Here is a 26,910-nt window from a genome sequence, read left to right on the forward strand (position 1 = left end):
AGGCTGCAAGTGCTGGGCAGGGGGGATTTGACCCCCCTGGGACCTGGCAGTTCTGTTCCCAAATCTGCCACTTCATTTATTCTGGGGATGTCATCCCCACACTCTGCAGCTCAATTTCTCCATCTGTGAGATGGGGACAGCAATCACAGCCTGCCAGGAAGAGAAATGCTGAGAATATTCATGCCTTGGGGAGGGTCCTCCCGTGGGGTGCTGGGGGTGTGATGAGGGGCTGAGTGCCAATGCTGTGTGCTGAGACTCCAGGATGTGTTGTTTAATTCTGCTTTTCCCACCCTAGCCTTTGCTGAGCTGCAGACAGACATCAACGAGCTGACCAACGACCTGGATGGGGCTGGCATCCCCTTTCTGGATTACCGCACCTACGCCATGCGGGTTCTCTTCCCGGGGATAGAAGACCACCCTGTGCTGAAAGAGATGGAGGTGTGGGTCTGTCTGTCTGTCTCTGTAGTGTTTCACACTGGGGATGTGCCCCTGCACAGTCCCCTACACGAGTCCCTATGCCCCCAGGCTGGAGAGATGCTTTGGTTGGATGCTGGCCCGGCGTGGTGCATCTCTCCACGTGGCAGCCGGCGCGGATGTGGACTGGCTGCCAAATGGTTACTGCGTTCTCTGACATTAATATCAATATTTATATTAATATCATTGCTGCTGTCATTTTCTACAGCACTTGCTTTATTCAATTGGGTTTGTTTGATGCCTGACTGGTCGCTTGTTTTTAGTAGGGTTGTCTGACATCGCCTGCTTGCTTGGCTCCATTTCCCCATGCAGAACCCATCCTTGGCATCCTTCCTCTGCTCCCCAAACCAGCTCCTTCTCTTCTCCTGTCCTCCCCACCTCTGTATAATTTAGTGCATGCAATTGCATAGCAATTGCTTCTGTGTGCTGGGCTGCTGAGGCCACTCTTGATTACAAGAGGAAGGAGGGGGGTGACCTTCGCTTCCCCTCACTGCTGACCCAGCACAGTAATTAATGTCGACGTGGGCTTCACAATGTATTTAGGAGAAGTAATTGGCCCTGCTGCAAGATGCACGGTCACTAATTACAACACAACAAGCTCTTACCAACTGCAAGTGCACGTGCTGGTGTTGTACGGCAGCATGGCTATGGCGTGGGCCCTGGCCTTCTGCCTGCTCTGTTTCCCCTGCCCCTAATCCCAGCTCTGGAGGGTGGTGGGGACCCTGTTTCCATGGACTTCCCCTTGCAGCTCAGGTTTCCGGATGCTCAGAGCCAAAGCAGGCATATAGGTCTCCCTGGGGCACAACCCTTCCTGTCTGTGCAGATGCCTGGCTCTCCTCTCACCTCCGCTCTTGCTCTTAAAGATTTTCCCTAAAGAGGGAAAGTGGAAAGGGTATCAAAAAGGGTATCAGAGGAGGAATTTTGCATTTGCTGTGGCAGACTGAGTGGACTTTGTCCATTTCCAGCTCCTAACTCAAAACATCCTGCCTGAGAGAGCACACCAGCTCAGCCTGGCCTGGGAAGCAAGGGGTTAAATTTGCAAAGGGGGAAAAAAAATCCCCAAAAGAGATTAAATAAAGCAACTAGAGTTGTGTAAGCTTCATATAATTTAATCAGGTTTGCTTTTATTTGTCTCTTTACTCAGAGTGTAACATTAGCTATTGCAAGTGACGGAAGGAAGCTTGCTCATGCACATGCTAATCCACAGTGAGCACCGGTACCAGCTCCCTTCCTCTGCAGGGTTTAGGGGGAGGCTGGCTGCTTCATGAGAATTTAAGCCTGATTAAATATTTAACTCAGTGTTGTTCATTTATTTCTGCTAATGATCAGCAAGTTGAACATGGAAGCTTTGAATTGACAAGGACATGGTGGGAAACAGGATTTTATTCCAGTGGGACAAAAATAAAAACCAAAAAACTTCTCCAGTATTTTGGAGAGGGAAGTTACAACTGCAAGGAATTTCACTGAACTGAAGAGCACCAATCCAAAGTTTTGATTGAAATGAAATGATTTGATGTGTCAAAACTCTGTTCTTCATTTTGAGTTGGTGTTTTGAAATGAAAAGTGTTGTTTTGTCTCCAAATACCGACATGAAGTGAAATTTAATGCTTATTCTCCCAATCAGGAAGACAAGGGGGGGAATTAAAGAAAAAAACCTGATGTTTTATCACAGGAAGGCTTTTATTCAGAGGAAACCATATTTTCTAATGGGAAAATGGAGTATTGTAAAAATATTCATTTCTGATAACAAATGTGGTCAGGACTGGCCAGAGCTGGGCTGCTGATGGCAATGCAGGTGTGAGAGCAGCCGAGCCAATCCCTGCTGAGTCCTATGTGGCCAAATATGGCCAGAAATACCACTTCAAATGTCTCATGAGTACAGGGACTGTTTTAGGGTGTATCTGCAGTGGGACAGACAGATTTCTGCTATTATTTCCCTATCTGAAATCCATCCCCCCCAAACCAGGCCGGTTTGCTGCTGGTGGAGCTCGGGGTTGTGGCTTTATTTGCTTTCTATGCAATACCCAAAGCGCATGTTGCAGTGACTTGGGTGGGAATTGAGCTGCTTGTTAGCTGAAATTGAAAATTATAATTTGTGTGTGTGCTTGGGAGAGAAGGAGTGTTTGTTTATGGGAGGGAAGTGTGTTTATGTGTCTGCACACAAGTGGGAGAGAGTCTTTGTGTGGAAGGGTGTGTCTATACAGACATGCATATACATTGATGCCCTGAGACTGTGTTAACCTGATGCTGGGATTTTACAAACTAGATAACTCTTCTGGAAGAACTGAGACTGATCACCAAAGGGGAAGCTTGGTAGTAGGGAGAGACCTAGTCCAGCTGCTTTTTGACCCTTTTTCATAATTTCTTATAATGGGATTGAGAGTGAATTCAGGGTGTGGTTCAGTCCAGCCAGCTTCTCATCACCCTCCCCATCATTCCTGTCTCTCAGCTTTGCTCTATCCTTGCAGGTCCAGGCTAATGTGGAGAAGTCCTTGACCCTCTTTGGTCAGCTCCTGAACAAGAAGCACTTCTTGCTGACCTTCATCCGTACTCTGGAGGCCCAGCGGAGCTTCTCCATGCGGGACCGCGGCAACGTGGCCTCACTCATCATGACGGCGCTGCAGGGCGAGATGGAGTATGCCACAGGGGTGCTGAAACAGCTCCTGTCCGACCTTATTGAGAAGAACTTGGAGAGCAAGAACCACCCCAAGCTGCTTTTACGGAGGTGAGTGTCCCCCTGAGAGGCTGGAGCTGTGGGACAGTGCCCAGGCACTTCTGAGCACAGTGACATGAGCCGGTGTCCTTTGGGGATGCCACCAGTGATGGCTTTGGTGTTGGCTGACGCAGTGAGAGCACTGAGTCTGTGGTCAAGCATTTCCTTGCTTGTCTGTGTGCAAGTATGAGAGGGATGTGGGACTACCTGGTCCCAGCCAACTCAGGAGCACCCGTGGGATGTTCCCACTCCAGTTTGGCCTGTGTGGGCTCATGCTGCCTGGCCAGGAGACAGCAAGGTGCTCGCCAGCTGTTCAGGCTGGTGCAGGTAGGGTACATGCTGGTGCCAGGCACTGTGGTGTGTTGCTGTAGGTCACCTGGAGAAGGGAAGGTGACCAGGTGGTCCCCCACATCACTTGGCATGTGGGGCAGCTCTTGCCTTGCCTGGTGGCTCCGTGGGTGCCTCTGTGGGCTGGCAGCAGCCAGGAGTCCTCCCTTCCCTGCTGTCTCCTCAGGGCTTACCTGCCTTGCCAGTCACATGGGGGTTTTCCTGGGAAAGTCACTCAGATCTCTGCAAGCTGGGAGTCTCGCCGGGGCCGGGGAAGTGCAAGCAGGAGGCAGCCTGCCAAGCCCTGCCGTGAGTCTGCCTGCTCCATCAATATTTAACGATAGCTCTGAGCTCTCCTTCATCATGGGCTGATGAATATTGAAAGATACACCAAGTCCTGAACAAAAACTATTAATAAGCTCCACTGGTTCAGCTCGAGGCCCTCCGTGCCATCTTCTTCCTTTGCACGCCATGTGGTGCCTCCCCATCCCAACATCCAGCAGCCTGGTGCCACCAGCCTTTGGCAGAGATGCGAGGATGGCTGAGAGGCACAGACTGGCATGTCACCAGAAAGGCTCAAGAAACCCAGGGCATCTTTCAAAGATAAACTGATGTTCATGGCATGGCCAGACTGGACAAAGCCTGCCAGGTTTTGTATGCTTGGTCCTGGGGAAACACCTGGAGAAGACCCAGATGTGAGCTGGTCCCAGTTAGATTCGTGCTGCCCGTCTCATTAGGCACGTTGCTTTCTTACTCTCTCTGCTTCATTTATCACATTACAAGGGTGCCCTTAATGTCTCAAAGCATCTCATTAGCAGTGTGTCAGAGGGGGTGTGTTGTGCTGATGATGACTGTCTGGGAGTGGGGTGGGTCTTGGAGGTGCCAACCGCTGTTCCCCATCCCTGTCCCCTGACTGCATTCTTAGGCTCTTCTCTTCCAATCCTCCACAACACCAGGGTTCGCTGAAATATTTAGAATGCATTTCCAGCTCCTGAAGTAAATCAATAAAATATAAATAAAAGGCATCATGAGGAGGCTGGCAGCAGCAGTGACTAAGCTGTGGCAGTGGCACAGGGGCAGAGCCCAGCCTCCACCAGTGCCCAAAGACTGCCAGTCCCCCAGCCACAGTGCTTAAGGGCCATTGCAGTTAGGACAGGGATAAGTCCCCTGGCCAGCACCTTGCTGCTGCCTCCCTGAGTGATATTTAACAAAGAGACACTGTTCTTGAAGCCATGGTGCAGAGAGCTGTGCTTCTTTATCTGTTTGATTAGCCTTGCTGTTGGGTGTGAGAGTGTGCTTACTGCCCAGGGCAACTGGATTAGCATTGATCTAACTGGGGAGAGCTGCTACTTATTTATTTATTTGGTTGCTGGATAATCCCCCCATTGCTGTGGCATCTGGCTCTATCATGGATAAAGACAAACATCCTCCAGAGCCTGAGTGGTGGCACTTCAGATAAGCATTATGGGCTTGTCAGGTCATTTCTAGGGCCAAGGAGGATGTCTGCTAAATAGCTGCAGTCCACTTCTCCCTTGGCTTTCTCTCCATGTCCCTTTCCTTCTCCCTTTTTTTGTTCCCTGTGGTGGATTATTCTTTCCTCGTGGGGGCATGGAGCCTTCCCTTCCCTGAAGGCTCAGGTAATGCTGTCCTGAAATGGTTTAAGGAGGGTTGTGCTATTCCAGGGAGGGCAAAAAGGGCTAAGCCCCATTAGCACAAGAGAAAACCTTGGAAGGGACCATATGACACTGAGTCAGCTTGAATAAATTCTGGGAAAATGGATTTCTTGCCCCAGCCATCTGGTCTTTGGGAACTGCTCCTGGCCCATCTGCTGAGCATGGCATTGCAGTTGGGCAGTGCATGGAATTGGGCAGTGGGACTCCTTCTGGTGGCTCTAACATTTTGGTTCCTTCTGGATTTTGTTTCTTGAGTCAACCATTTGTATTTGTTTCCCTGGTGCAAGAGGAATGCAGCCATGTCCCTGAAGTTATTAGTATTGCCTGTGCTTTCAGGACCATCTGCATTTGCAAGTGGCTGATCTGATAATTAATGGGTGGGTTAGCTGAAGATTTTAGGAGTGAAGGCCATATTAAAAATAATGGACATGTTAAGGGGAGTTTTAATCTTATGGCAGAGAGATAAGGTGTGGTGCAGAGACAGGCATGTCAGCTGCACCTGTAGGGCTGCAGGGTTCACCAGGGTCTGGTGTCACCCTCAGCTCCCTCCATGCCTCCATGTCCCTCTCTCTGCTGCTGTGGCACATCCTGGCTGCAGTACCCTCATTCTATTCATGTTTCACACCCATCCTGAGGGATCCTGCTCTCCCTTTTGTGCATTGTCCCCAGCAGACACAGGCAACTCCCTGGACCTTCCCTGCTATGCTGCTTTGGCACCTGAATTTGAACTGTGCTTTAGGAAACTAGGGGTAATACATAGGTTTTCTCAAGGCAGCTTTGGCTGCTTCCTTTAACTGCATATCCAAAAGCTGAAAGGCACAGCTCCATTTTTAAATTTCTTTTGGAGCAAGCAGGTGCAGCAGTGTACACTTGCAAACTCCTGCATCACCACCCCACTCCAAGGAGACACACAGCAACCCTAAACTTCACCATGCAGGCATGGAAGGGTTAAATTCCAAGTCTGGCACAGTGTCTGTGTTCCAAAAAGTACATGGAAAACAGGTTAAGTTTCCAACCACGGCTCTTACTCCCTCCTTCTTTAATGCCCTTGTTTTCAGCTGAATTAATAGTGAGGATAAGTTTGATCAAAAACATAATTGGGTCAAAGTTTCCAGACCTAGATCTGGTTGTGGCTTTAACCAAGGCCATGTAGCAGTGGACTGGTGGTGGTCAATGTCCTCTTGCACTACTATGGGCCCTGGACATTGATGCTTTAGAGAGCAAGGGCTGCTTCAGGGGTTGCAGGGAAGTCCCATGTCACCAGTACTGGTGGCCTGCACCAGGGCAATGGCAGTACTGAGGCACTGCAGGACCAGAAGGCAACAGCAGCTCCCAGGTGGGAAAAGGGGCTTCCAGCTAGATCTGTCTTTGCCTGCCACCTCAGCCCTTCTTTCAGGTTGTACTTTATCTGGGGAGCTTGAGCTACATTTGGAGATACTGTACTTGGCTTAGGTGCCTCATACAATCCTCCTGTGGAGAGAGCTGCCTGGTTCCAACGGGACATCATAGAAGAAACAAAGTTCATTGAAGTAGAAGGTACCAGGGAAAAGTAGAAAGCTTCTCATCCCCTAGTGAGACTCCCAGTGGGACAAGTTGAGCTTGACTTGTTGCAGTTCTCCAAATATACACTGGAGGCCAATTTGCTTTTCTGTCCTGGGGGGCTGCTGACGGGCAGGCTTTCCAGCAGAGCTTGTGCTGCCTGCTTGTGCACCTTGCTTTGAGCCTCCTTTCCAGAAGAAGCCTTTTAAAGCCAAAAATAATTCAGCTATAGTCTAAGGGTGAGGTGGCAATGGGTGAGATCAGAGACCTTTAATATTCTCTGCTGATGGCTTTGCTCTCTACCTTCCCTACAGAACGGAGTCAGTGGCAGAGAAGATGCTGACAAATTGGTTCACGTTTCTGCTGTACAAGTTTCTGAAGGTGAGTTTGGGAAGGGATGGCAACCCTGTGTGGACAGGAAAGTGGTTCCTGCTTCGCTGGGCCAGGTAGCATGCTACCCAAAGCCCAGTCTGGCATGCTCCTGAGCATTGCTGCTCCCTCCCAGAGGGAGGATTGCTTCCCAGATCTCCGTTTCCATCCTGGTTTTCTGAGATGCAATTCTGGTCTCCTTTTTGGGAAATAGCTGAGATTGGGAAATGAAGTCCAGATCGGGATTGCTTAATGCATAGTGGGTTTGAGATTTTAACAATGATGCCCCGAGGAAAGATAAATCTGAAGCAACTCAGCTGAGTCTTGGAGTGGTCCCCATTCCTCCCTTCTTGCCTTTGCTTGTGTAACTGAGAAGGAAAAAGCCCTGAGAGCTGATCCTTCTGTAGGCATGGCTGTGATCAGGGGCTGTTTCTGCCTCTCTGAGTTGTAGTTTGATGAGTTGTGCTCTTCATGTAATGCTGCTGCTTTGCCTTCATCTCTCCAACATTGAGGTTCTGGGGTAGGGGTATTGTTTCCTGCAGGCATCTCCACTTCTGCTGCTGCTCCCCCTGACAAAGGTGCCCTGGTGGGGATGGATGCCTTGAGGGGCTTGTTGACAGCCAGGGACAGAGTTCTCCACTGCACCTGCATGAGGCTGCAGAGCCTTTTAGCTTGGATTCACCTGTTTCAAATTTCATTGGGGTAGGAGAAGAGGACGCCACAGTTGTAAGCTCTGTTTTTACCACTGGTGCATTTACCCATATTGAGAACATCTATTCCATCAGCACCAGTGCTTCCACCTGCTACAGCTGCACCAGTTTCCATGCAGATTACACAGCAGCAGCTCCAGTGCATGGACCACAGGCTCAGTCCTGCTGCAACTTTGGGATGACTTTGATGGGTCAACGATGCCTGCGATCCTGCTGCTGATTTGTAAGGCAGCAGGACTGTTTCTTGGGATCCTGCCTGGCATCGGTGGCACACTGCTGTTTTTGTGGGATTTCATCCCTCATTAAGATAAAGAGGGTTTGAACTATTTCCAGCCAAGAGATGAGAGCGAGCAGGAGTCTCAGCAGAACTCAAGTGATCGTCAATGAGAGGTGATTTATAATATCACTTATATGCACTTGGCTTTTTGCCTCTGTCGAGGAATAGCCTGTATCTATAAAAAACTATCTAGCGTGCTGGAGAGTGCTTGCCAGGGGTGGGAGAAGAGAAGAGCTGTGCTGGTCATAGGGAGATGTCAAACCTCCCACTGCCCCTTTGTGCCAGGGCTTTGTCCAGCAGGGCCTTTTTGCATCAGCAGTGGCCAGTGGGATCAAGTAGAGCACTGGCAGAAAGCTCTTTGGGCTCTGTGAACTTGGTGGGACAGGCAGGAGTAGCTCTCCCTTGTGGATAAACTCCTCCAAGGCTCCTTGAAGTGAACAGGGTTATGCTTTGGCTGAGCAAAGTGCAGTGCACAGCCTATGAACACCCACAGCAGTGTTTGGGGACATTATCTGTGTGTGTGACCTGACATCCTTGACCTGTCCCTAGCAGGACTGGGCCATGTTCAGAAGCTACTGTCCTTGTCCCCCTTCAGAGAGGCTTCTGGGCACATTACCAGTTGTGGAGTGGGTCTGAGGATAAGGAGTAGCAGGTGAGAGGTGTGGGGATGGTGGAACCAGGGCAGTGCCTCTTTATAGAAAAGTCCTTGGCTACACCATGACTTAGGTGTGGGAAAACACCTCCAGTCTCTGGGTAGTAGCAGCAGGAGAAAGGTCTGATCTCGGTGCACCATTACAAGAAAAACATACACAGAGGGCCTGGATGAACTTGCTGGCTGTGAAATTTGTTACACTGGGATTCATCTCCTTGGCAAGTGGTTGAAACTCCACTTCTTGAGTCACTTGAGTTAAACTGGAAGAGACTCGAGGATGTGCTCATGCCCTCTTCTGGGTTGGTCCCACCAGACGAGACCCACGAGGCTGTTCTCACCTCTCTCTGGACAGTGAGGATCACAGGTGGCAGCAACAGCAGGAGAAGGCCGTGGAGTAGATGGAGAGTATCACAACAGACAGCTTGCCAGCAGGGAAAGTGCCCCAAACTGCAGTAATTGTACATGTAAATGAGGCAGACAGCCACATGACCAGCTACTGGATCAGCTCTCAGCAAACCTGCCCTGAGCCAAGCAAGATACACTGGGGTGAGGGATGGGGACAGGCACAGGACAGCCCCTCATGCCCAGGTTCAGCAGCGTGGGGAGCCAGCGAGGGCTGGCGCTTTCAGGAGGACCCTGTAGTAGCATTTATCAGACTCTTAATGAGACACCTCAGGGAAAGGGAGGTGGATAAATAGAGACAAGTGCTGAAAAATGCACAATATTAGGTGCCTGATGAGCTAGATCTAGGCAGTAAGACAGTTTGGGAATTAACTGGCTTGTCTCAGCCTGCTCCCACCATATCAACACAGGCATGCACAGGGTGTCTGCAGCTGCCCTCCTCCAGCTTGGCTCCCATGGAGAGCCCTCAGAGCTCCCCTCAGTCAGGTCCCCAGCAGTTAGCAAACTGCATAAGGGCTGGCAGGGTGGGCACAGTCATATTTGGGGAACAGGCTGCCCTTCATCAACCTGAGGGACCACCTGGCCACATCTCAGTGGTCTCCTTCTGTATTTCATCTGATGGAGTTCATCTCAGGTGAACTGCCCAGCACTGGTTTCTTTGGTCCCTGTTCATTTTGTTGGTCTTTGTCAAAGATGATCCCTAAACCATCCTCATCTGCATTGTCTCAGTGAGCTGTGACCCACAGCAACACCTTGACCCTGGTCTTCAAGAGCTGGTGGGGACAGTGAGGCTGGGAGTGAGGTGTTGCATTTTAAGGGTAGGATCCACACTAGGAACAGACAGAGGAGCCAGTGTAGGAAAGACTGAGCCCACCTCTCTTGGTGTGAATCCCTAGAGGTGGGTGCAGAGCTGCAGATGTGGGGGCAGCAGCCATGCCTTACTGGAGAGGTGAAATCTGTGGGCTGAGACTGTAGCAACCATGGCAGATGGAAGCAAGAGTCCTGCTCCAAGCCATCCTCCATCCATACCACTTCCACAGACTTGGAGTTTTCACAAGGAGTTTTTGCAAACAACCAAAAAAAGGAATTTAAGTCCTTCCACCAGAACCAGAGGGGTAGGCTTGGGGTGCCCTGGAACCCTGGGCTCTCACCACTCTGCGGCCAACCTCGCCTTGCAGGCAGCCGGTGATGTGCAGCCTAGCACCCACTTGGGTCTCTCACTTTTCCAAGCTGACTTAATGAAGCCAAGTTTGCAAATGAAACATAATTTCAAAGACAGGCATGTTGTCGGAAGGTCTGGGGATGATGTATGCCTGTTCCTGCTCGTTAGCAGCTGTCTCTTTAATTACCGCAGATGCTAACGAGATGCTAACAGCATATGGTGACAGGGAGAGCAGCCGCACTTTGCACCAAAGTACAATTTATTTGTGAGGCGGCCGGGAGGGAGGGATGAGGGTTAGTGGGGTAAAATCTGCTGGGACTTCTCTCCATCCTCTCTGTTCCCATTGTACTCTTTTTTCTCCCTTAGGGGTTATGCCTGTATCTGGAAGGGCTCATTGGGATGCAGCTCAAGGGACATGTTTGGGCCCTCGGTTATGAACGGGTGTCTAGTCCCAGTCCTGCTATGCCAAATCCTGGCTCCAGGCTGGTTGGTGCTTCCAACCTTGGCAGGTCCTTTAGTGTTTCCGAATCCAGCATCCAGCATGTTTTAGGGGGAAGTGTCTGGTCCAGTTTCCCTTTCCCTTTCCCTTCCTCACATGTATGAGATAGATGCTGATGTAGCTCTATCTGGTAGCTAAAGCTGGCTCTGACTGCAAGGCTTTGGCAATGGAGATGCGTAGGTGGCAAATGGTTTAACTGCAGGAAACCTCATTGCCTGGTCCCCTCCGTCACCTGGAGACTTAGGGTTGTCTGAGGGTTGCTCCCTTGCTTTTCCTTTCCAGTGGGTCTGGCTGGCTGTGCCCAGCTGTCATTTGGAGAAACCTCCTTTGATGTTCTCTCATGTGAGACTGGGCTCCTGGCAGATGTCAGAACTGCATTGTGGTATCTGGGAAAGAGCCCCCAGGCTGTCCCACTGCAATTTACTCTTTCCAGTCCTCAGGTGCTTCTCTTGTCTGGAGCAGCTCAAAGGACAGGCTGTATCCCATACTCAAGGTCCCCAGATTCAATCTGCTCTTCAGTAGACCTGAATTTATCCTTTTTAGCTTGTCTTTGGCTTGCAAAATGAGCAGAATTCACCTAGAAGTATCTGGAAGCCCTGGAAATCTGAGCCTACTGGTTGATAGACAAACAACTTCCAGTGGGCTTGGAAGGAGAGAGTGAGTTCCTTCACAGGATGAATATTACCGTGGACCCCCCCTCCTTGCAATCTTGAGCAAGTGATGAAGACTTTTTATAGTGCCTTGTGTGGGGATTGATGCTGCAGGGCCACAGGAGACTTCTGACATGGTGGTGGTTCTTGAAAGGTAAAGCTGGTGCCTGGCACCTTCTAACTCCTCTCTCTCCTCTCCTCCATCCCCCTGTCCCACAGGAATGTGCCGGGGAGCCACTCTTCATGCTCTACTGTGCCATCAAGCAACAGATGGAGAAGGGACCCATTGATGCCATCACAGGAGAGGCTCGCTACTCCCTCAGTGAGGACAAGCTCATCCGGCAGCAGATTGACTACAAAATGCTGGTTAGTGCAAGCAGAAGCCTCAGTGCTTGCCAGGACTGCCAGGTCCATTTAACAAGATCTTGGAGGCACACAAAATACTTTAGAGAGAGTTTTGTATGTTGTTCTCTCCAGCATTCCTGGGGTGCCTCTCACCCTGTCCGCGTGGGGCTCATCTCAGACAAGGTCAGAAACAGGGCCTTTTCTTGGCAAGGTTTGCTCTTGCCATGGGCTCAAGGAAGCCAAACATGAACTGAATCCTGCTTCATATCTTTCCAAGCAAACCCCTGGCAATGGCAGGTTTGGGTGGGAGATGCTGTTGAGCTTGTGCTATATGGAGCAGCCCATAGCTCATGTTCGGTGGGGATCAAAGTTAGAGCTTTGAGGTTACTGCAGGAGATGGAGAGATACTTCTGCCTCTTCCTTCTGAGCCATGTCCTCTGTCCAGATAAATGATAAGCCAGACCCTTCCCCCGGCTAAGCCTGCAGCTGGTTCTTCACCTGCAGCTCGGTCTCCACAAGGATGGTTTGGGAGGGGAGTGGAGTGTGCCTGAGCATTGCTTGTTCTCAGCAGGCTTTGTTGCACTGGGCATGGTTTGCTGGCCCAGGATTCCTTCACTGACACTGTGCTTCCTTTTTGGGAATTGGAGGTTTGAGAGTGGCAGGGAGAGGTGGGGAAAGGGGAGCAGGAATGTGCCATGTGACTAAAACTCCACAGTGGCTCAGGAGATGAGAAGACATGGCCTGTAGACAGCTGTAGCCCTGTGTCCTTGGACCCGCCTTTGCATCCAGTGTGTCACAGCCTCTCACTCAACCCTTTCTGACCCTGTGCAGACCCTCAACTGTGTGAACCCTGAGAATGAGAATGCCCCAGAGATCCCTGTCAAGGTGCTGAACTGCGACACCATCACGCAGGTGAAGGAGAAGCTGCTGGATGCTGTCTACAAGGGTGTGCCCTATTCCCAGCGACCCAAAGCTGGAGACATGGACCTGGGTAAGAGGGAGGCCAAGCACTTCCCTGTGGGGAACAGGGGTGTGGCCAAGAGCAGAAGTGCCAATAGATCTGTGCAGGGCAGGAAAATCAACAGATCCTACAGAAGCACATTTGTGCTTGTTCAGTCCACTTTTGCCATGCTGGTGGCACTGACTGTGTGGGGAGCCCTGACACGAGAGTGTGGATCCTGCCAGTGGAGGGGGTAGGGAGGAGAGCCCCCTTGGGTCTTCTGGGGTCTGAATTGTAGGCTTGAAGTATCTTGAGATCCAAGGAGGCCAGCAATAGTTGAAAGCAGTGTTAATAGTCCTGTTCTTAAAGGGGGGACAGGGGAATGGAGAGGAGCAAAGGTAACAGTCACCAGGGTCAAACTGATGCTGTCTGTCCCTGAGTACTTGGATTTGTCCAACACATTGATAGTCATCAGCCCTGGGGCTCAGAGAGGGGTGGGAGGCTTCTTAAGTTGATGCCTTGGGACTGTACTCGTACCCTTGCCTTATCTTTGTGCTCCTATTATCCACTAACCACGAGCCCTTCTCCCTCATGGGGACAGAGTGGCGGCAGGGCAGGATGGCCCGCATCATACTGCAGGATGAAGATGTCACCACAAAGATTGACAATGACTGGAAGAGGCTGAACACCCTGGCCCACTACCAGGTATGGCTGTCCATGATGGATAACATGGAGCAGTCACCAGCTGCTTTGAGCTTGAGCAACTTTTCTCCCTCCTCAGCTTGGTCAGGGCCTGGGCACAGCTCTCCAGGGCCATGGCCAGGAGGTCTGCAGTCACCTTCCTGCCTGCAGCTCATGTTTGTGGTCCTTTTTAATGGGATATTTCCAGGGATCATAGAGGCTGTTTCCCACTCTGACCTTAGTCTGCCATTTTCATGCTGTGCTTTCTGGTGTGCTCCTGTTCTTCCCCTTCCCCCATCTGTCACAGAGCCATGTCAGGCTCCTTTGCTGGAGATGATGTCCCTGGGGTGGTGGCAGTGCCACTGCATCCCTCTGGGGCTGGTTTCTCCCCAGGCTGGGGCTGTTCCCCCTGTGCCTCTCTGGTGTGGCAGGCTGCTCAGCCCATTTCTGCCCACAGGTGACGGACGGCTCCTCAGTAGCCTTGGTGCCCAAGCAGAACTCAGCATACAACATCTCCAACTCCTCCACCTTCACCAAGTCCCTCAGCAGATATGGTGAGTGCACATGGGCATCCTCCTCTGGGCTGGCTGGGGAGGTGGCACTGGGCTGAGCATGTGGACCAAGGCACAGGGCAAGTGACTATAACTGTAACTCATGTGAACAAAGTCCTCCGAGCTCCCAGCTCTTCTGCACAATGCTACTTATTCTAGTGTTGGAGAGGGAGAAGGTGCCCTCAGAGCCATCTTTCTTTGCAGTGTGTTGGACTCAGGGGAAAAAAGCAAATATTAGATGGCTGCTGTTAAGGGATTCTTTCCCTTTTATTCCCCTGAAATCTAATTAAAATAAGCACAGAGGCACTTAGCACTTAAAAGAGCAGAGTTGAAGTCTGCCACGAATGTACTGACAGGTGTACTTCAGCCTTGGTTTGGAAGGGAATAGTGTGATCAGCTCAAACTGGCACAGGAAGCATCTGTGATCCTGGCACTTGTGTGCTGGGAGCAGGACAGGCTCTGCAGAATTCCTTCCATGGTTGTCCTGGCCCCTGTACACCAGCCAGGCTTGCATGTGGCCCAGCAGGCTGTGAGGATGGTCACAGCAGAGCTCCCAGTTCATGGTGGCTGCAGAGGCTGAATCCCAGAGCTCCTATGGAGGGAAGGGGAATGATGGGGCTGGTGGTGAGTCAGAGGTGGCACGGTAGGAGCATCCCCTGTGCTTGCAGAGAGCATGCTGAGGACAGCCAGCAGCCCCGACAGCCTGCGCTCACGGACCCCCATGATCACCCCCGACCTGGAGAGCGGCACAAAGCTCTGGCACCTGGTGAAAAACCACGACCACATGGACCAGCGGGAGGGCGACCGGGGCAGCAAGATGGTCTCCGAGATCTACCTGACCCGTCTGTTGGCCACCAAGGTATGGCCCAGAGACCCAGAGCTGGTGCCTGGCTTTGGAAATCTGAACGGGGAAGGGTAGTGATTTGGGTTGTCCAAAAGTGGTAAGCACTGCTCTTTTGTTAGCGTCCTGCTCTAGCACAGGAAGAGGTCCTCATTTGGTCTCTTCTGAGCTGGAGGTGAAGGGTTTGTATGTTGAAACCATCAGTGAATATCCCCTGAGTGGATTTTCCTGTTTGCTCTTTGCACCTGTTGGTGTTTTTACTATTCCCTGTATCCTTGAGCAGCTGCTGGTCTGCAAAGCAGAGATGCCCTGGGATAGGTGCCTCTTTGGTGTTTGGGATAAAACTGCAGAACTGGTGATGTGGGAAGGGTGATTACCCCAGGCATTTGGCACTGCAGCATGTTCCACTTCCCTCAGCACATACAACACTTTTTTGTTTTGTATGGAGTTTTTCTTTGTATACCTTTAGCATGCCAGATCACACAGTGAAGGAAGATACCTTGTCACTGCAGTGTCCGTTTCCCCGTATAAACCACTGAGAACCAGCAGGGTTACACAGACTGTACTGTGCAGCTTTTTCAGGTGTAGGAATAGAAGTGAAATTGGTTTAGAGGCTGACCGTTAGTTAAAGACTCACCTCTCTGCTGGCCCAGGGTGTTGCTGAGCAGCCCTTTTCTCTTTCTTCTCCCCAGGGCACCCTGCAGAAATTTGTGGATGACCTGTTTGAGACCATCTTTAGCACAGCTCACCGTGGGAGTGCACTGCCCCTCGCCATCAAATACATGTTTGATTTCCTGGATGAACAAGCTGATAAGCATCAGATCAATGATTATGATGTCAGGCACACCTGGAAGAGTAACTGGTAATGGAGAAGGACAGTGGGCTGGGGGGTGGGCTAACAATATCACAGCTTCCAAGCCCTCCTGCAGGGAGCAGAAATATAAACCTGGAAATGATCCAGGACAAGAGAGGCCCATATCTCTGTATTTCGGGTGTGGGCAAATCCCTTGCATGCCTTCCTTCGAAGAAAAAAATCCCAGGAATGCAGTGCTCCCTCAGCCCTTCCCCAGATCCCAAGCACCACACTCCCCCTGATGGCTGCAGTCACTGAGGGCCACAGCGGCTCCGCTCCCATCTCACCTTGGCCTCTCCATCCTCCGGGCTCCTCCAGGGATGCCAGCCCCAATTCTCATCTCTGCTGTCCTGAAGGTGTTTCCACTCTTCTTGCTGTCACTCAGCCGTGCCCAAAGTCAGCACAGCTCTGTGTGCGCATCCTCCCTGCCCTTGCCTGCAGAGCCAGCCCCTGCTCTGCTAATCGCTGGCTGAACACTGGGGCGGGGCAGCTTGGGAGACCTCCTGGGTGCCGCGCTGGGGCTCTGGCAGGTGCTGGCTCCTTAGCCCCCTTTGGCATTTTTTCATTTCTGCTGCCTCACTGATTTCATCTCTCTGGTTTTACTGTGACTGGAGATGGGTACGTATGTTCCCCGTGTCTGGCATTTGTTAAATGGCAGCCAAATCGCTTTTGTGTAGTTCAGTAACTGTTTGCAATTAGCAGGGCAGGAAAAGAAACATTTTTAAATGGAGATGTGAGAGCACGGAAGTGCTTGGAACTGATTTATAACTCAGCTTCCTATATTAAAAGAAGGAGTGAAAGACAAGGAAGGAAAAAAGTCCCACTCTTCAGGGGCTGGGCATGCAGGCTCTTGCATACTAATGCCTGTGCTTATCTCTGGGCGCTAATTCGACATGTGGAGCTAATTTCTCTAGGCCATTCCCTTCACAAATGAAATATGTACATGCACCCAGTACCCTCATTAGGAAAGTCCTAGGGAACAAAGTGTGTTTTGTTTAAGATAAAAGCATTCACTGAGAGTAGGTGCTGGAGGATGACAGAGTGAGGAAGCTCTGAGGAGAGCAGAGGGGCAGCAGGATTGGGCAGTGGAGCCATGGAGGGTGGCACGTGTGTGTCAGAATGCTGCAAACACCCAGTGATGGCTCACCAGGAGACCTGCTGTCTCTACAGCTGAGAGCTGTATTTCCAGCATCTGAGGCCACCTAAATTTTCCTCTGGTGTTAAATGCGCTAATGAGTCCCTTGAGGAGTTCAGCTAACTCCCTCCTCTGACACGGGAGATGTGTGAAATGCCACACAGCGCCTTTGAAGGGATTACTGTCTGGTTTGACCCACGGGCTCAGCAAGGTCTCTTCAGTGAGAGTGGATCCTTGGAGAAACCACAGATCTGCACTGCCCTGGCTTGCCTTTGGGGATGTTGGCAGTGCTGAGGAATTTCTTCATGGAGAACTGTAGCCTTTTTGGGGTGGGCAGGGGAAAATGGTCATTTACCCAGGGTGTTTGAATCCCTGGAATGCTGGGAAAAGCAACCTACCCAATTCTGGGTCATGGGAAGCTCCTTCTCCACAACTGGAGGTGCATGTATTTGCCAGCTGCCCTGCAGGGTGTGGTTCAGGTGCTGACTCCTATTTCCTTCGTCCCTCAGTCTACCTCTACGTTTTTGGGTGAATGTGATTAAGAACCCCCAGTTTGTGTTCGACATTCACAAGAACAGTATTACTGATGCCTGCCTATCCGTGGTGGCTCAGACATTCATGGACTCCTGCTCAACTTCTGAGCACAAGCTAGGAAAGGACTCTCCCTCCAACAAACTACTGTACGCCAAGGACATCCCCAACTACAAGAGCTGGGTAGAAAGGTGAGTAGACTTGGCAATAACTCCTTGCTTCTCCTGGAGGACTTGCAGTGGATGCTCATGGATGGGGGGATGTGGGTTTTTGGGAGGCCTCCTCTTGGTAGCTGACTGAAGCAGGACTGTACTAATGCTCGCAGAAGGTGGTCCTCTTGTTTGGGGGATGATGCTTTCTCATGATTGTCTCCTGGAATGAGTTTGCAATGGCTGTTTTAAAGAGCTGTTTATGACTTGCTTAAGGGGTGCTAAAAGCAATGTCCACTATTAGGTTGTCTGATGTTTTCTGTTGTAAAAACTTGGTCTGTACTAGGGAATTACTAACACCTCGCTTGACTGCTTTTGAAGGGCAGTGAGAACTCAACCTTGGACTAGAGAAGTGCTTTTTTTGTATCACAACAATACATGCAGGTTTTGCTGAAATGCTTGAAAATTATAATTTCCCAGTGCTCAGGCTGCAGTCTCTGTGCTGAGGAGCAGGTCCCCTGACACCTTCCAACACCCTCCGCCTTCCCTGTTAGCTGAGGAGAGCTGTCCCTCTGTCCTGCTGAATTAATGTAGTGTTAAAGGTTCAGGGTTTGAATGAGACTGATTGCAAATTGATGCACTCAGGCATAATGCTGTGTTTAGCTTTATCCTTTTGGGAGAGAAACCTAGGAGATGTCCTCCAAAGCCCTCCAAATAGAGCTACGGTTAAAATGTTGCCATCTTGTGAAGTGGAATTTCATGAAACTTAAAAAATGGCAGATTTCAGATTGCTTATGCAACTTTTCCTTTGTGATGATGTGCTGGTCTAAAGATTAATCTTTTTTCTTAACTGAGTGCCCTTTTTCAGCATTTGACCAAATACAGAATGAACTAAATGAAGGATGTCCAGACAACAGTAAATGTCATATTCTCTGGTTTGTAAGGGTGGAACTTTGTAGCCTAAATCATCCTTGGGTACTTGCTTGTACACAGATATTTTAGTTGCACCATTGGCATGCTTGCTGTTCCGCAGGCAAGTACAAAGGCAAGCGTCTTCCCTCCAGGAAGGTAGGGCTTGGATCAGAAGGAAAGGTGCCCCTGAACTATGATGCCTGAGAGGAGAGATGAGCTGCATTGTAATAGGAGGAAGTTCTTTGCATGGGGCTGGATGGGGCTTTCGTGTGGGGTCCCATAGGAGCATCACCAGCTTCATAAGGTGAATTTCTCTGACCTTGCCATCTCTATGACAAAAATGTTCAGGTCTGTGTATGTGTCTGGAAGAAAAAAGGTATAAAATCATTTCAGAGTTAAGCATTGGTCTAGACATTCTGTGTACCTGGGGAGGAGGTGGGAAATCTCAGTGGTGACAGATGTTCCTGCCATTGCTTACTTCCAGTATGGTCCCAGAGGCAGATATGCATGGGGCAGAAATGTCCTGTGCAGTGGTTGACTATGTCTACTACTGTTCCTCTACTGCAGGGATTTATGGCATAATCTGCATTTCTGGCTTTTGGCACAGTTATAGTCACAAAGCTTTGCAGAGGAGGAATGGGAGTGGTGCAGGGTTGGCTGAGTGGGACTGCCAGTCCCAACAGCAGGTCTGTCTGCTGCTGTGGCTCAGGCACCAGCTGAAAGAAGGGCATCCTGCCAATCTCAGGCAGGAATAGCACAGGGAAAGGCTTAGGAAGAGGGAAACCTGGAGAAACCCAAGGGGACTACTGCTGGGGTCACAGGTATCCTCTGGAAATGGATGGACTAGAATCTTGGTCCGTGTGAGCCATGCACACTTGTATTGAAAAATGATTGTTTCTTCCCATCCTATATGTCATGATAACACCTGGAGCATGAAACTGCTGCTTTAGGAGATGTCACTCTGGGGTGATGTCTCTAGGGGTGTAGGAGATGCCTGGTTTAGTCAGAGGTCCTCACCTCAGACCACTGCTCTCCTAGTAGCATCCAGAAATTCTCTTGCATAATTTTCTGGGTATGAATGAGCCTCTTTCTAAAAACTGCCCAAGTAGTTTATCACTAGTTGAGTTCAGTGCAGTGGGATGGAGTGGATCCTCATATTCATCTTCTCAAGTGGTCTTTCTGCCATCTGCTCCTATCCAAGTGCTTCAGCAGTGTTCCATCTCAGCGTTCAGCTAAGTGATGCTAATCACTGTACCAGAAACTTTACCAAGTGGGGAGTCATGAGGAGCAGAGCAAACCTGAGAGAGGCTGGCACTCTGTATTTCCAGCTGGAAATGCTGGTAATGCTGCTCCCTGGGAGCAGCCAGAGCTTGTTTGCTGTGGGTGGGTTTTCTTTTAAAACAGGCTTGTGAACACAACCCTGGTTTCCAAAAAGTCCTCAGCAGCCAGTCCACCAGTGTGTCTGCTTGGAGTAACTCTCCTGCTGTAATGGGATGCTGCAGCTTTGTCATCTCAGGGTTGTGATCAACATCCTATTGGATATTCTGATTTTCCACTACCATTGCATGTGTATTGCTGCAGGGGCAGGATGTCACCTTGTCATGTGTTCACACATGTGCTCTCATCTTAGGAGAGTGGTAGCAAAACTTTGTGTGTTACTGCAGGTGTGGAGGGTCCTGGTGCATGTATTTGATGGCAAAACATGCCAATGGAATGGGAAGGACAAAAAAATGTGTAGTTTAGGAGAGGGTGGAAAATTCCTTAGAGCAAGATTGCTTGGCTTCCCAGCATGGTGAGCAGAACTGGACTGAGCTGGGTGCTGCCCCATCAGGACCACATTCTTAACAGTGCTGACTGTTCTGTGGAGTGCTCAGAGACCTCTTAGTGAGCAGTGTTAAAATGGGTGATTTTATGTCACTGCTTGGAGGAAAGATGCTCTTCACTTGCTTTTCCAGTGGCTGTTCTCTGTAACCATTGTGGCAGGGAGCCATCCCTTCCTGCCTGTCCCTATTTCTGACCCACTCTTCTGTTCCTCCCTGGCAGATATTATGCAGATATAGCTAAAATGCCGGCGATCAGTGACCAGGACATGAGCGCGTACCTGGCGGAGCAGTCACGGTTACACCTCAGCCAGTTCAACAGCATGAGTGCCCTGCACGAGATCTACTCCTACATCACTAAGTACAAGGATGAGGTAAGATGTGGTGAGGCAGAGTCAGGCCTGAGCTGCCACTTGGGTCTTTTTGTCCTTGTTTCTGTAGTCCCCTGCTTTTTCCTATGGAAAAAAAAAAAAACAAACTCCATGAAATGTGAAATAGTATCATATTCCATGTCTGTGCTTGGGCTGGTGGAGAAGGAAAGGTTTGGGAGGCATGAAACCAGGAGCTGGAGTGGGCAGTGCTCATTCCTCATATTTCCTGCAGTGAGTAATGTGGGAAACACCTCTTTTTCTATACATTTGACACATGAGTTCCATGAGGCTGCAGAGTTCCCAGCATTATCTCAGTGTGCTTCCCCTGTCCACTGCCACCAGTCCTGCACCATGGTGGTACCAATGCTGTGGAACTGTACAGGTGGTGTTTGGCTCCTCTCCCCAGGGATCTTAGAGGATATGGTGGCCTCTCCAGTGCTTGTTTTGTGAATGTCAGTAAGGATGGTTAAGAACTCCTCTGTTGTAATTTTTACAAATTAATTTCTCAAAACCATGCTCAAATCCACAGCCTACATCTTATTAAAGCAATAAAATATGTAACTACAGTAAAATATAGGTCTATACACATAGCATGACAGTACAAGTTTTATTGTCCCAATAAAGGGGTTTGATGACTATATTTGAATGGTGGCTAATTTAGGTGACAGAATGCCAGAACATCTTCCCACTCAGAGCCAGGAGAGGAAATGGGGTGCCTGTTGTACCATGCAGCGATCCAAAGAGGCTTCTCCCAGTGCCTCTTTGAGGTGTGAATTTAAGGGGCATGTTGTAGCAGACCTGGCTCATGGGTTTAAGGTCAGCACTGGGATCGTGGTGGCCAATATCCTATGGAACTCAGTGCTTTACAGGAGGGAAGAGGAGATCCCGGCTTTCCTGGTTCTTGGGAAGATGCTGTTTGGTGGTCACCATGCAGCTGGTGGCCATGTACTGATGACCATGCTGGTGGGACCTCTATGCCAGTCCTTAGGTGATTTTGGATGGCACATCCCAGAGGCTCCTGTTGCTCTGGGTAATGGTTTGGCCATTACCAACCCCAGGGGTTCTGGGGTTTTACAGTTTGTACACAGTTCTGTGGCTACCATGAGAGTGAAAGTGGAGCAGTCTGGAAGATCTAGGTTTGCTGTGGTCCAGCTATCATCCCTGAGACATCATCCAGTACTTGCTTCCTCCAGGCTAAAAGTCCCACAATCCTTAAATAAATCCTCCAAGCCCTGGGCAAGAGCATGGAGGGGACCATGTGAGATGAACCCATGGCATTAATGAGCTGCTCTTTAGGAGCACAGGTCCTCTTCTTGCCTGCCAACAGCAGCCTGACATCTGTTGAGTGTCTTGCTGATGCCTGATCTCTGAGCATCACAAGTGTGTTCACAGCTCTCAGGAACTTCTTTTATTATTTGTAATGGGATTAATAAATCGCAGCTGTTCCCTTTGTTTGTTTTCATCATTAAGCACAATTATATGCAGCCCGATTGCACCCTCTTTGATGCAAAATGGGAGAGAATAATTTTTCCTGTTGTTCAGTGCAATAATATGCTGTCATTGGCTGTGAATGAAAATCATAATTAATTTTCATTTGGGTACTTGCATCTTGGTAATCAGTGGTCCTGGCTCCTTACAGCAGGTGACAAACCTGGGTCTCTCTACACTCAGCACAGGTTTCCTTTGACTGCATTGTTTCCATAAGGCTGAAATAAGAGAGGAGTAAATAAATGCATGGGCAGTTTGGGAATCATTTGGCACCTCAGCATTCCAGGATATACCACTGTCTGGTTGGGAGAGGCAGAGGAGGCAGGTAGGGGGAATAGGCTTTCCTTCACTTCTCTGTCCAATCTCACTTGGTTCCAGCTCAGGCACCTTTCAGGCACATGGGTTCTGATTTCTGTGTGTCACTACAGGTATTTTACTCTGTGTGTAGCTTGAGGGCTGAGAGCATCTGTGGGGAGTGTCCCCAGTAGCAGGTTTGTGGCAGAATCTATGAGTTCTTCCCAGTCCAGCTGCTGCCCTGGGTTGTTGCTACCAGGGGAGGTAAATCAGATGTGTCCAGCTCTTGCTAGTGATTTTCCCCTCCTCGGGAGCTGACACCAGTGCCCAGATGTAGCTTTCACTTCTCTTTTGGGAGGAGACTCCCCATCAGGCATCTCCTATTGCCCCAGGAGACAGGGGCCAGCCTGGTTCTGCCCCAAAACAGCCTGGGGGAGACCCAGTCGCTTGGTGGCCAGAGGCTGATTGGGGCAGTGTGGTGGATGCTCCTCAGCATGCTCTGCCTGCCTCTCAACAACTCGCCAGCGCTGCAGCAGCTCTTAATCAAAGGGAGCTGATTCCCCATTAAGAAGTTACCTGTAGGGCTCCTGATGGACTTTGCCTGCCTCCTAGTAAGTCTATTAATTATACAACAGTTGGTTTCCAATTATGCAGCCAATGAAATGGTTAATCAAGTCCCCTTTGACGGATGCCTTGATATATAATTGCAAAAAATTTGCTCTCTCAACTAGCTCACCCGAGGAGATGAGATTTCTGTCAGGTTTGTTTTTTTAAATCAGCTTTTCTGCTCTGCTGGCATGATGTTACTGAGACGAGACTCCTGACTGCTGGGAGGGCAATTGCCCCTTTGTTTTACACTTTGTTACTCCCTTTTCCCTTTTCTGAGTCTCATCCTCTACGTTGCTGCTGCTGCTAGTCCTTCCCCAGCCCTGGGGGCACGGTCACATCCAGCCCAGGGCAGGGGACTGTCCCTCCAGCCTGCAGTCTGTCATCCTTATCAGCAGCTTGTTTAGAGAAAAGATTTCAAGGGTGGAAAGTCATTCTCAGATGTCTGTGGGAGCACCCCTTGAACAGGACTGGGGGCTCCCAGCCTTTGCTGGTGCATCTGGCTGATGTCCCCTTCCAGCACCCACTGCCCCCCAGCTGGGATGATATGAGACAGATTTTAACACTGGTGGCAGCTGAAGCCTTGTGGATTTGGTGCTTTTGTGCATGTGGAACTAATTCATGGTTTGATTGTGGTCTCTGAAACACAACCCCTGCTTCCCTAAGGCATTACAGGATTGTTGGAGTCACAGACATGGTGGGAAGGTGTCATTGACTTAGGTTTGAGGCTCACCCTCTGTTTGACTGTGTTTTCTTCATTTCCCATGTGCAAGTTGACTCCTCATTAGTGTCAGGCAGGTCCCTGGTGTCACTGCAGACCCTTTGGGTGTCCCGGTGGGCTCGATTTGTGGATGGCACCACTCACAGTGGTGTCTTTCACCTTGCACTTCCTTTGGCCCTGTTGGAGCAGAAGAATACTTCCCATGGGGCCACATCCCCATGTCCTGATGCCATCAAAGAGCCAGCGGGCCACAAGGAGCCACTTTGGGTAGGAGGGCACCTCCTCACCCTCTCTCCTCCCCTCTCTGTAGATTTTAGCTGCGTTGGAGAAGGATGAGCAGGCCCGGAGGCAGCGACTGCGGAGTAAGCTGGAGCAGGCGATCGACACAATGGCCTTAAGCAGCTGAGAAGGCAGCGGCGGCGCCAGCGTCCGGCAGCGGGGCGGCAGGACGGATGGACGGACAGACGGACGGATGGACGGACAGAGGGAGGAAGGACCGGCCAGTGGCAGCCGCGGGCACAAGACTTTGGGGCTGGGACCGGCCGGGCCCGCGGGAGCCGACGCGCCTCCGCACGCTTCCCACGGACACATAGAGAAACCTCGCGCTTTAGCGGAACAAACCACAAATCCCGACGACAGCAGCAGCGTCGACAGAACTCCCTGACCCACAGACAAACCCCCCAGTCCAACCAGGATGCAGCAGGGACCTTGCAGAGAGGCCATGCGGGCGGAGGAGAAGGGGCTCGCCTGCCCCACGGACCTGCTGGGCATCTCTTGCCTGGGCAGAGCCCCTGAGCCCACAAGGAAGGAGGGTCGGGACCGCGGGGCTTTCTAGGAAGGCGTTTGGATGTTGTTGTTACTTTGGTGAAGGGAGGGTGGGTGGGCTCCTATTTTTACTGTACTTGACTTGCTCTCCCTTCCTTCCCCCCCAGCTGTCCACCCCCTCTCCTCCTCCTCTCTCTTTCTGTCTCTGCCCCCTTCTCTCTCTCTCTCTGGCCTTCTGCCACTAGTGTTAACTGCTATATTTGCACAATTTACACGAGACAAACAAAATTTTTAATTTAAAGGGAAAAAAAATTATAACAAAAAATGGGAGGGGAAAAATATTCTGAATTTTTTGCAACAAACTAACAAAAATGATTTTAAGAGATAAGCTAAAGGACTGATGCTGGGGAGATTTGGGGTTGGGGCTTTAGGGGTGGGCAGGAAAGGGAGCTTTGATATTTCTAAAATACGTCCTGTGCCATGTTTTATTTGAATGTTGTTTAGTGCGAAAAAAAAAATTGAAGAAAAAAAAGTTGGGAGTTTTGTTAGCTGGATAGATGCTGTTATTTTAATGCTGCTGAGTGGTTCTGGAGGTCAAAATCAGAGAGGAAGGGAGATCCCAAGGCTGGTTTTTCTTTTCCTGGGTGATTGCTGAGGGATGGTTGGTGTTTTGTTGAGCTCATCCTTGTTTTCCCAGTTCGGTGGCCGTGGGGTGGTCTGGGCAGTGCTGCCTGCCCTGGGATGATGCGGGCTGGAGGATGGCTGTGGGACCCTGGGGGCTGTCAGGAGGGTCGATGGAGAGCCAGCCTGGCTTTTTGTGTCAGATTCTTTGGCACTGGAGCCACCTGAACAAAGCCCCTTTACGTTTGTTTTTCCCCATCATCTTTTTGTGCTGATGCAGGGGAAGAGACCAGATCTCCAGTGAAAGGGAAGGCAGCTCCTCTGCACTCCTGACTGGGATCCCCCTGGCAAACCCCCCTGGGTTCCCAGCCCATGCAGGGACTGGCATTCTGGCTGCCATGGGGCCGTCACCTGCTCTTCCACCTGGGGAGCCCAAACATGTGCAGGACCTTCCACCCAAGACTGACCTTTCTTTCTCTGTCTTTTCCTTCTTTCTCCCCCTTCCTCTCCTTGCTGTCACCCGTCTCCCCTCCGCTGCCTCTGCCCTGACAGGGCCTCGCTGGAGACCTGAGGTCTCTCCCTCAGTTTCCCCCTCGGAAATGTTAGTTCCTTGTGGGTTTGTGCTTTCCAGAGATGAAAAGGTGCTGAATGCTGCCCTGAATAGCAGCAGGTGACCAAAAACTTCCAAAAAAAAAGAGCAAAACCCTTTCCTTTTCTGTACTGAAAGTTCCTGTCACTGCCCAGGCCACAGCACATGGGGCCACACTCTGCCAGGAGCGGATGGCTGTCGAAATCCGAGTGGAGAAAAGCCCAGCTGATTTCTGTCCATTCCCTTAAATTACAAGTTAAGGGGGGGAGAGGGAGAAATAATGAAGTTTTTAATTAAAAAAAATAATAAAAGTGTGTATATATATATATGTGGTTACAATCTAATTCTCGTGCCCCAGTGGGGTGCTGTATAGTTAACTGAAGGAGAATTGAACCAATATAAAAATGAGATGAATTTACACAGCCAGTTAAAACAAAACAAACAACCACTGGAAAAAAAAAATTAAAAAGGATACCAAATGGTGTGGAAGCAACTTCCAAGCCTTTCTCACCATGCAGAATAACCGTTTGAAGACTGCACATCTCTCATTATTTTGTAATTTTGTTTGGTTTTGTTTTGTTTTAATAAGGAGGGAAAGGAGAGAAGATGCTGATTAAAGAAAAGAAAAAAAAGACGACAAAAGAATCCAACCACAACAGCAAAACTGTTTGAAAAAGAATTTTTAATTGTTTCCCAAACCTATAAACCCTGAGCTGTCGCTGGATTTCTGAGAGCTGTGGGCTGTTGCATGACTGTGCTAGATTTTAGTCTGAGTTGATCTTTTTAAGAAACAGAAGAAAAAAAACCCATAAAACAAAGAAACTGCGAGTATTGAATATTAGAGGTTTGTTTAGACCTGTTACCTATTTTTTTTTTAATTTGAAATTAATTTGCCACTTTCTCGTCCAAAAGAAAAAAAAAAAGAAACAGCAAAAAGAAAGACTTTAGAGGTTCACATCTCAAATATGGTACTTGGAGAGCCTTAAAGGACAGCTGTGTGCCCTGTGCTGGGGCCACTGCTGGCTGCCAGCATCTCTCTGGGTGCTCTGGTGGGACAGAACCCTCCGGGGGTCCCTTTGTAGGATTCACTGCTGCTGTGATGGGGTGGAGGGGTGCCTGCAGCTCCCTTTGGTGCAAAACTTCTTCCCTGTGGCATTGCTGGCTGCGTGGTGCTGGTGGAGGTCTTGGAAATCGCCCGGAGGATGGCGGCAATGCATCGGTGATCACCGCGGTGTGATGGAAGGGGAGCG

The 26,910-nt window shown here is 50.0% G+C and overlaps 1 protein-coding gene across 1 annotated transcript in view; it reads left to right on the forward strand.

The window, feature by feature from the left end:
* The window catches only part of PLXNA1 (plexin A1), a 113,959-nt gene extending 87,372 nt beyond the window's left edge, over positions 1-26,587 (forward strand). Inside the window, exons 21-32 of the mRNA XM_068201954.1 lie at positions 296-438; positions 2,943-3,199; positions 7,041-7,107; positions 11,667-11,813; positions 12,624-12,783; positions 13,334-13,437; positions 13,871-13,967; positions 14,633-14,823; positions 15,498-15,667; positions 17,303-17,515; positions 20,429-20,579; positions 23,996-26,587. Coding sequence (XP_068058055.1) covers positions 296-438; positions 2,943-3,199; positions 7,041-7,107; positions 11,667-11,813; positions 12,624-12,783; positions 13,334-13,437; positions 13,871-13,967; positions 14,633-14,823; positions 15,498-15,667; positions 17,303-17,515; positions 20,429-20,579; positions 23,996-24,091 — 1,796 coding nt within the window. The 3' untranslated portion in view covers positions 24,092-26,587. The remainder of the gene's footprint in view (positions 1-295; positions 439-2,942; positions 3,200-7,040; positions 7,108-11,666; positions 11,814-12,623; positions 12,784-13,333; positions 13,438-13,870; positions 13,968-14,632; positions 14,824-15,497; positions 15,668-17,302; positions 17,516-20,428; positions 20,580-23,995) is intronic.
* Positions 26,588-26,910: the final 323 nt, after the last annotated feature.

This window comes from Anomalospiza imberbis, chromosome 11, assembly GCF_031753505.1.
Source record: "Anomalospiza imberbis isolate Cuckoo-Finch-1a 21T00152 chromosome 11, ASM3175350v1, whole genome shotgun sequence".
NCBI lineage: Eukaryota > Metazoa > Chordata > Aves > Passeriformes > Viduidae > Anomalospiza > Anomalospiza imberbis.